Source organism: Gracilinanus agilis, chromosome 3 (assembly GCF_016433145.1).
Source record: "Gracilinanus agilis isolate LMUSP501 chromosome 3, AgileGrace, whole genome shotgun sequence".
Lineage (NCBI taxonomy): Eukaryota > Metazoa > Chordata > Mammalia > Didelphimorphia > Didelphidae > Gracilinanus > Gracilinanus agilis.
The window spans coordinates 19710256-19720480 of record NC_058132.1 but is presented as its reverse complement, the minus strand read 5'-3'; the positions used below and the strand labels follow the sequence as shown (position 1 = coordinate 19720480).

Sequence of the window (10225 nt, the reverse complement as noted above, 5' to 3'; positions counted from 1 at the left end):
CCTCCAGGAGGGAAACCTCCAGGAGGGAAACCTCCAGGAGGGAAACCTCCAGGAGGGAAACCTCCAGGAGGGAAACCTCCAGGAGGGAAACCTCCAGGAGGGAAATCACTGAAAATGTTCTCCGCCTCTTCCGAAGCTCCCGCAGCTCCGGCCTTTTCTCCCCAGAGCCGCCCGGCTTCCCCTCTGAGGGGCGGCACCGGCGCAGGATCAGCCTCGGGCCTCGGCGTGTTACAGCTAATGAGAATGCCGGGATGGAGGAAGGAGGAGAAACGGGCCGAAACAGCAGCGACGGAGCCTCCGTCTGTCCCCGTCCCAAGCGCTGTCGCGCAGTCTGTGCGGGCGAGGCCGGCCGCGGCCCCCAGAGAGGGGAGGAGGACGGAGCTTCCCTCACCCATTCCTGACCGGGTCGGCCGCTGGAGAGGCTTCTCTGTGGGCCTCAACCCCGAGCTGGCCAAGAGGACACACTGAGGCCTCGGGCTTGTCCTGGACCCCGAGAAGCCCGATACAAAGCAGACCCGGCCGGGCTCCTCAGCCAGGGGAGACTCGGGGCACCTTCGGAGCCCTGGGCAGAGGCTGAGAGCCCAGAGAGCAGGGCCTAGGGGAGGTCACAGCCCTGTGCTGGGCACGGAGGGGGGACAAAACGGGAGTGTGGGCCACGTGCTGAGCACGGAGGAGACCCAGGAGGAGGCGCAGGAACCTTCCCTGTACCGGGAGAAGAAGGGAGGCGAGGCCCAGCTCCGGGAGGGGAAGGAGGCAGAGCTGTCTAGGGAGGCCTGAGGGAGCCCGCAGTGGGAGAGAAGCTCAATCCAGCTGAAAGATGCCCCCACTGGGAGGCGGGTCTGCTGTTAGAGGCCATTCAGGGCGGCAGTATATACAGCCTCCGCCCGCCAATAAAATCCGATGAAAACATGAAGAGGCCGAAAAAACGGTCCCTCCAAAAAAGGAAGGAAGCTGCAGGCAAGGAATGAAAAGGAAGCAGGAATGAAGCTCGTGGATGACTCTGGAGCACCCAGCCCGAGCCTCATACCTTCTGTTCAGTGTTTGCTCCAAGAGAGAAAAGCGGCAAGGGCTAGCCAAACAAGGTTCAGTGACATGCCCAGGGTCACACAGCTCAGAAGTTTCTGAGGCCAGATTTGCCCACGGCTCCTCCTGACTCCTTTTCCTTGTGTTTGACCACACACACACACACACACACACACACACAGAGCCTCCTGGGTCTAATTCCCCAACTTTGCGTCTAGAATTGAGGCTCCAACTGTTATTTGAGCAGCAGAGACTCCAAGATATTAGGAGAGGGAAGTATCCGGCAGCACCCAGAAGTCTCTTGAGAATTTCAGTACCAAAGTAGGAGTGAATATCATTCAAGTTGGATTCAGAACCCTGGGTGCATTCACTGTTTTCCCAGGAACCTCTTAAGTCTGAGATCAATGTCTTGTTACTATTAAAATATTCTAGAGACTAGTTTGGAGGTAAGAATACCAGCTTATTGATTAGGTTATTTATTTAACCAATAAATGAGTAGGACAGTGACTATCTACATAATTAAATTCAAGGAAGTTCTTATAGGCTGGTGTATGAATAAAGTTTGGGAGGGTATTATTCATTCCCTCCTTTGGACATCCCAAGATATCTCTGATTGGTGAACAGTTAACAGGGAGGTTGTCCATTAATACATTCAATCCTCCTCACGGGCAGAGATGATATACTAGCAGGAAGAGTCTTATCTTTCAATTTGGCTTTGTGGGATAGAAACATTCCTTGGCATTTCTAAGAATGGAGGAGATGTAAAAGTCAGAGGGATAACAGAGTATATAAAAATAAATTCTCAGTCTCTAAGGACCACGTAAGTGTAAAGAAGGATGAGGAAGCCTACAGCTAAGTGTGGGGTATGGAGAGGGAGGCTTTTGTACCTCCTACTTTAGTTTCTCAGTAAATATCCTTTTGTAAAAAAAAAAAAATATATATATATATATATATATGTTGGTGGAATGAGTGTGAGCTAAGCCATGTCACTTGGTTAATTGATATTACAGAAAGAGCAACAGCCTAAATGAAATGGTGGGACCACACTGGTGGGGGCTCATTAGCAATGAGCATTAGGGAAATGATGACCCTGTGCTGGGGATCTGACCTGCCAGTTTGAGTACAGGTTGGAAGAATGAGTCCCAGCACCTACACTCTACAGAAGCTAGAGGTCTAGACAATCCTGAGCACAGGTGAAAGCTATTCAGGAAATAGCAGAAGAGACCCCCCTGGGCTCTAAGGCAGCAGCTCCCTAAGCTGCCCACCCATCAGCCCCTTATTCTGGGTTTTTGGCTCAATTCCTTAGCTCCCAGAATCTAGGAGTCCTTGTCTATCTGGTTAGGGGTTGAACCCTGGTTAATAAGGCAGGGGAGGGAGCACAGAGCAGACTGAGGGCAGGATCTGGTTGGGGGTCTCTAGTGAGACCAGCACTGGCCAGTTATGGAAGGAGAGCACAGAAGGTGTGAGGCTGCTCTTAAAGCTGACCAGGGGATCCATCCCTGGCAATGGGGCCTGAATCATCACTTAAAAGCAAGACTTGTTCCATCATTCTGACCCCAGATGACTCACCAACCATTTCCCCCTCTCACCTTCCTCCCTCCCACAAATACCCTCCCCACTGCATGGCACCATCAGTCAAACAGGTCTCACAGAGAAGAAGGAGAAGTGAAGCTGGTCAGAGAGGCTCAGGGTGGGGAAACAGTGCAGAGCTGGCCCTGGTCACATCTTGTGCCTCAGACCAGCTCCAGGTCAGCCTGGGTCCCCTCTCCCACCAGCCTCTGGGAGCACCATGACTCCTGCCCTCTCAGTCCTGCTGTGCCTTGGTGAGTCCTCAGCAGCCCCCACCCTGGAGGGAACTTTACCAACCATCAAGTCCTACCTGACTCCCCTCCACCTCCACTTTTCTGATGAGGAAACTTTCCTCCAGAAAAGGGGAGTGACAAGTCTAAGATCATACCATAAGATGAGATTGGGAGGGGGAGAAGCCTGAACTCTTAGAAAGGTTTCCTGGGGTCCAGCTTTCTTCACTAACAGCAGCCCTAAGCCCTTGCCCTGAGCTCTCTCTGTCCTTCCTGTGGGGATGCTGGGGTGGGGGAAGATTGGTGAGTAATCAGGGTCTTCTCTGCTAGGGCTATGTCTGTGCAAAAGGACAAGGACTCAGGCAGCAGGTGAGTCCTTCCCCCCACAATCCCCTTGTCCAGAGGACACAACTGACCCAGGACAGAGAGCTGGTGGAGGTCTGGGCTAGGTTGACAGGGTCTAAAGAGAGAGGGAACCTGTTGTGGGGTGGGGTACCTACAGAAGGGGGATCCCCTGGACCCAACAGCTCTCTTTCCCTTCCAGATGGATTCCCCAAACCCTGCCTCAGGGCAGAGAATGGCTCTTTGGTGCCCCAAGGGGGAGCTGTGACCCTCAGGTGCAGGGCATCATGGGAGGTTGAAGAGTGGCTGCTGGAGAAAAAGGGAGGATCTGGATGGTTACAGATCAAAGATGTGAGACAAGCTGGAAATGAGGGCGAGTTTTCCCTCCCATCCGTGACAGCATATGATGCAGGGACCTACCGGTGCCGCTACAGACATTCATCCTATGGGTGGTCAGAGCCCAGTGACCCCCTGAAGCTGGTGGTGACAGGTGAGGCAGATCACTCCCCGCCAGAAAACTCCAGGCAGGGCTGGCTCAGGGTCTCCACAGTTCTGGGTCCCTCTCATCCCAGCCTGGCCCCAAGCGTCCCCCTGGCTCTGCCCTTCCTGGCTTCTCCTCTGTGTCTGCCTCAGCTCTCCCTCTGGGGTTGGGAGAAGAGGGGAGGAATCAGCATTTCTATGGCACCTGCTATGTGCCAAAAACATTATCCTTGTTGTCTCATTGGATCGTCACAACTGCTCTGCTATATTGGTGCTTATGTGATCCCTAATTTACAGATGAGGAAACTGAGGCAAAGAAGAAGTGACGTGCCCAGGGTCACATAGTTGGGCGGCTGGGTTTGAACTTAGGCCTTCCTGACTCCTGGCCCAGGACTCTCTCCGCTGCCCCATGAGCTTCCTCACTAAGTTCCCACCTTGGGGTCAGAAAGGAGGCAGGAGAGGACTTCAGGAGACCAGACAGAGCTGGAGGCTCCCTGGGGAGGGGGCCAGGGTTATTGGGGCATCTCCCACTGCCAGCCCTGCCCCTCCCAAAGCCAGAGAGGGTGGAGCTGCCTGTCTGGCCACTCTCCTAGCCCAGACCTGGGACAGTGTCAAGACTACACCCCCTGCCCCCTCCCTGCATGAGGGCTGCTCCAGCTCTAACTTCAGGGTCTCCCCCCATCCCTCTCCCCAGACCTCTCTGCCCAGCCCTCCCTGGCAGCCCTGCCCAGCTCTGAGGTGGCCTCAGGACAGGACGTGACCCTGCAGTGTGGGTCAGAGCGATGGTATGACTGGTGCGTCCTGTACAAGGATGGAGAAGAGATCAGCCGCAGCTGGACCCCGAACCATGAAAGGGGATGTCAGGTCGATTTCCTTATCTTTGCTGTGAATCCGACCCATGATGGCACTTACCGATGCTACAGCTTTCAAAGTTCTTCCCCTAATAGATGGTCACCCCCCAGCGCCCCCCTGGTGCTCAGGGTCTCAGGTAAGGCAGCCCCAGCCCCTCCCAGCCCCCCCAGCTCTCCTAAGCTCCCTCCCTGCCTTGGGGCACCTTCCTGCCTGCTCAGGGCCTGACCCAGGGGACCCTGGAGGCCAGGGAGGCTGGGGAAGAAGAGGCTCAGAGGGAAGGGCACTGGGTCATCCTCAGAGCATGCAGACAGTGAGGCCTCTCCTCATGACCCCTCTAGACACCCTTCATCAGCAGCCCATCCAGTCGTGTTGGTCCCACATCCAGATAATATTCTATTCGGCCCCAGAAAGGGGTTTGAAGAGGTCAGAGGGGGAGAAGAGGAGGGCAGAGCAGGTATGAGGTGGAGGATGGGGAAATGGGGGAAAGGGAGGCATGTTAAACACTCCCAAGTACCTCCTCCTCTTCTTCTTCCTCCTCTAGGCACCTCAAAGGGTCCTTACCTCCCCCAAAGCCCTAAGACTCCTCCAGCTTTGATGTCCCCCCACCCCCAACCCAGAGAGTAACCATTTCCTCGAGGACAGGCTGGGTCTCTCTCTCTCTCTTTCTCTGTCTCTCTCTCTGTCTCTCTCTCCCCCCACCATTGCCATCCACCTTCTGTCTAGGTCAGGACTGAGTCCCCTTTTCTTAGGGGAAAACCAAGGCATGAGGATGACTAGAGGGAAAGGACAGAGGAAACACCAGGCTGGGGAAGAAGGAAGGACAGGGCTGGTCAGGGAGGGGGAAGATGGGGAGCAGAGAGGGACAGAGCAGCCCTGGGATGGGTTCGAGTGATCCTGGGCCCCCAGGAGGCATCCACACCTCCAGAAAGAAGAGACACCCCAGTAAATTGGAAATGATTCTGAGTGAGATGGAGGCCAGGAGGCAGCTGGCAGGGAAAGTTGGCCTCAGCCATGTGACACAAGATGGAGTGTCTGAGCCTTTCCCAGGAGAGCTAGTTGGGTGACAGAACTCTGGGGGAGGGGCTGGGTGCCTTCTAGGATGGGCTGTGGGGAAAGGGTTTGGGGGTGACACAGGTGTTTAATCAGAAGATTCACAGATCCCAAAAGGATGGCATAAGAATGGCATCTTTGTCCTTGTTTCAGGGGCTCTCAGGGATAGTCTTCTCTAGCTAGATTGGTCCAGAGTGAAGAGAAGTCCCTGAGTTATTCTGGGCACTGCTAGATTACCTGAGTTCCCCTCCATTTTCCCCTCTCTTTGTTTCTGGGTCCCTCTAAAGTCCCAAATGCTCTCCCTTCTGTTCCCTTCCCCAGGAGCCCCTGGGCCCTCCCTCTCCTCACCCACACAGCCATAGCTGGGACTAGGTGGCTGGGGGGCTCTAGTTACCCCTGGCTTCCCCAGTATAGAAGAAGGGATGGGGGGGGGTCTCCCAGGTGCTGCACTGCAATTCTCCTAAGCTGGAAGCACCAGAGGGACCTCTTTTCCCTCATCTATCCTCTACCCAGCATAGCCTCTCACTGATCCAGCAGGGTCTCAGGGCTCTGGACCTACAGTGGGGGGGACCTCAGAGCCTTTCAGCCAGCCAGGACAAGGAACCCTGAGGAGGATTCAGTGGGTCCCTCTCTGCCACCCGAGCTCCCCCATTCTTCTCCTTGGGTCCCTGCTAGCTTCCAGAGCTTCCCAGGAGCTCAGAGAGGGATCACAGGAATCATAGGAGCATCAAGTCTCAGAAGTGGACAGGCCAGGAGAGGTTCTCAGCTCAGGCTCCATTTGACAGATGGGAAAATTAGTCCCAGAGAGAGGAGGGACTTGCCCAACATCCTTCATCCAGCAAGTCTAGGTAGAGCTGGGCTCACACCCCATCTCCAGACCCTCCAGTTTTCCAGACCTCTCTGGACCTTCCTGCAGAGCCCCAACCCTGCCCCTCCCTCATCCCCAGGGACCTTCTCTCCAAGCCCTGAATCTGAGAAGGGGCTCTCAGGTGAGTACCTGGAGGATTCCTGACAGAAAGTAGGGAGGCAGCAGGGCTGGGTGTCCAGTTAGGGTCTGCCTGCCCCATCCAGGCTCCCTTATTTACCACCACTCCTGCTTCAGTACCTTCTGATTCTTCTTCCACTGCTGGACCTTTTCCCAGGCTGTATCCCCTGCCTTCAATGCTCTCTCTCCTCACCTCCTCTTACAATGCAAAGATTTCTCTGAGACTAAACTTAGGAGCTGCCTCCTATAGGAAGCCTTTCCTGATCTCCAACCTGTCCCCTCCCCACTGCTCAGATGGAACTTATTTATTTTTATAGGAGATAACAGAGGCTTGTAGGGGAGTGTAAGCCCCGAGGGCAGGAGCTATTCTGTATTTTGCCTTTGTATCCTCTGGGCCTGGCCTAGCACAGGGCTTGGCCCAGGGTCAGTGGTTAATGGAAGTCTGGAGAGATGAATCATGGAATAAGACTGTGGCAACTCTGATGACAGGGCTGAGTCTCCTTCCCTCCCCCTGGGTGATAGCACAGGCAGAAAGCATTGCCATGGTAACCCAGAGAGAGGAAGATGTACCCCAAGAAAGGATGGGCCACAGTGTCAGGTGGAGTGGGAGGAGGGGGATCCTTAGCCTGGGCAATGAAGACATTTCTGGTAACTTTGGGGGACAGCTTCTGTCTAGGAAGGAGATCAGAGCCAGGCTATAGAGGGAGTGAATGAGAAGAGGAAGCATAAACATGGAAGTTAGGGGAAGGAGGGAGCAGGGAGAGAATCAGGGTTGAGGAGAGGAAGGACTCAGGGAAGGAGGAGGTAAGAGGGTGCTCCAACCCCACAGACCATCCCCTTCCCTCACCCCCAGAGCCAGGCTACCAGAAGGGGAATAGCAGGCATCTCCCCAGTTCAGGGGCAGGGCCTGGGATGAGGATCTGACAGATTGTGGGAGATGATCTCAGTGATCACAGGTGAAATGTGGCCCCAGCACAGGACAGCCATATCTGAGTGACAAACTCTGATCCCCAGATGCTGGTGCCCAGGATTACACTGTGGGCAATCTGGTCCGCCTCATCTTGGCTGAGCTGGTCCTCGTCCTCCTGGGGGTCCTGTTGATTAAGCACTGGAAAAGCTTCAGGCGGCAACCGGACCAGGGAGTCCTTGGCTGAGCTGTGGCCAGACCAGCACCCAAGACAGAGAGATGGAAAGGAATGAATGAACAAAACCATTTAAAATCAAATTTAAAAATATAGCACAGAGCTGCCTATGTGCCATGTCTGTGTTAGGCACCAAGATACAACTAACAAAAAAGTAAGAGACAGAGGCAGAAGGATGAGAGAAAATTTAAGAATTCCTGGACACCCCAAACTAATAACCTTTTGGAATAGACAATGCCTAAAAGCCAGGAAAAAGAATTTCATTCTGGGGAGGTAGAGGGGAAGGAGGAAGGAGGAGGGATAGATATGCAGTATTTTATTATATTGTACAATGTACTTCATTGGCAACATTGAATGTTAGTAATGTTTTCCTGTGTGTTTAATTTATCAATTAAACATTATTTTTACATACATGAGAAAATCCTCTTCTTTATGGGGTCAACAAGGGTTCACTTATGTCCACAGTTTCATCTATCTCAGTCTTGGAATGTATCCCCTTATAGACAGAAGAGTCCTGTATTCTAGAGGGAAAGAAATTAGGATTACAACCAAAAATCATCCACTCAGTAATTGTTAATATAATGGGTATGGATCGTGTTGAAGTATCTAATTGTGGCATACTATTTTGAGGAGATGTTATGTCTCACTTATACATTAAAGTATAAGGTAATTTGCTCAAAAATAATTACATTATGGAGGATCATTTTTCAAAATATTTGAGTGAAGTTATTTCTAGATCAATAGGTATAAAGCTATAGTTTGATCTGCAGATTTCCAAACATTGTCCATAAAATTCACCCAGTCGAGATGATGTCAGGGTGACTTGATTTAGTCGTCCTGGGATAGCATCAGCTTTTAGGTCCATTGATGGAACCACTCATGTGTTTAAAACATCTTCTGAGGAGTTTAATATATGGATTTGTAGTTCTACAGGCAAAAAGACTCTATTGTCTACTTCTAGTAATCGAAGGTGTCCTGGGCTCAGGTCTTGAGTTGAGATTACATATGAATCGAATGTGAGACTTTCATAATCAGTGTACTTATAACTTCAGTATCATTGGTGGCCTATAGCTTTGACTGTTAAATATGGATTATAAATTTTGTCTATTATGTAAAGAATTCATCAAGATGGCAGGACAGTTAGTACTCGAATAACAGTTGGTATAATAGTCCAAGTTGCTTCTATTTACCATTTTCATACTTCCCTTGACTCATATTTGAAAATCAAAAATAAAAAAAATAAAAAAAAAGAGATTTCTGAAACACCACCCCATTTTATTTTTAGACTCATGTAGTGAGGAACCAACTTACCAACAAAATGATACCATCTATGAGGTTCCTGATGATATTCCTGATTATGTATGGGCTAAAAATTCTAATGAGGTGGGCAGAATTTTGTCTGCAGAACCAGTAAGAATAGAAGTGAAAGAAGGTTTACCACCAAGAATTTTTCAGTTTAGACTAAGCTAAGAGGTGATTGAGGAAGTGAAACCCATCATAGAGAGTTTATTGCAGCAGGGTATATTAAAATATGGTTTCTCACAATACAACACTCCAAACATGCCTATGAAGAAAGGCAAACTATCTCCTGATGGGAAGACTCAATGATGTTTAGTACAAGATCTCAGAGCTATTAATGACCATGTGCAAAAGACCTATGCTGTGGTACCAAGTCCATCTCAAATCATAGCAGTCATACCACATGAAACTGCTTGGTTTACTGTTTTGGACTTGAGCTCTGCATATTTCTCTGTTCCCCTGCACAGAGACAGCCAGAAGCTGTTCGCCTTCACTTGGGAGGGCAAATCCATCCAATGGACCTATTTGCCCCAGGGTTTTTTGGATTCAGCTTTGGTCTTCTGCCAATCTTGCAGAGAGACCTTGAGTTGATCACTTTCCAAGACAGCAAGATGGTACATTATGTTGATGACATTTTGCTAATGTCACCATTTGATGAAGTCTGCTATACAGACAGTGTGTACTTGATTAAAGAGTTAGGCAAAAGGGGCCATAAAATTTCCAAATCAAAGCTTCAATTTGTGAGGTAAAAAATTAATTATTTAGGATTCATCTTGGAAAAGGGCTCCAGAAGGATTTCCCAAAAGAGAACACAAGACATACAGAGGCTGAGCTTGCCTAAGACCAAGAGGCAGCTCAGGTCAATCACAGGAGTAATGAGTTTCTGTAGAAACCGGATTCCATTTTATGCTCTCATTGCTAAACCTCTGATAGAGCTAACCAGGAAGGAAGTTCCAGAACCATTAAACTTATCTAAAGACCATATACATGCTATAGAGAAACTAAAATGACTCACTCTATCAGCACCAGTCCTAGGAATCCCTGATCATAATAAACCTTTCCTCTTTATGTACATGAGGACAAAGGGATAGCCTCTAGTGTTCTCACACAGTCATTCAGGAATACCCTTAGACCAGTTGCCCATTACAGCTCAAAACTAGATTCAGTGATCTGTGGAATGCCAAGTTGTTTAAGAGCTATTGCTGCTGTAGCCATCATGATTAGAAAAGCATCCTCCTTGGTATTAGGTACCA

The 10225-nt window shown here is 50.5% G+C and overlaps 1 protein-coding gene across 1 annotated transcript; it reads left to right on the top strand.

Annotated features, from left to right (window-relative positions):
• Nucleotides 1–2812: 2812 nt before the first annotated feature.
• LOC123242945 (leukocyte immunoglobulin-like receptor subfamily A member 5) lies at nucleotides 2813–7685 on the top strand. Its single transcript, XM_044671074.1, has 6 exons — nucleotides 2813–2846; nucleotides 3153–3191; nucleotides 3367–3654; nucleotides 4339–4632; nucleotides 6494–6535; nucleotides 7546–7685. Exons 1-6 carry the CDS (start codon nucleotides 2813–2815, stop codon nucleotides 7683–7685), a joined length of 837 nt encoding a protein of 278 aa, XP_044527009.1.
• The last annotated feature ends 2540 nt before the right edge of the window (nucleotides 7686–10225 follow it).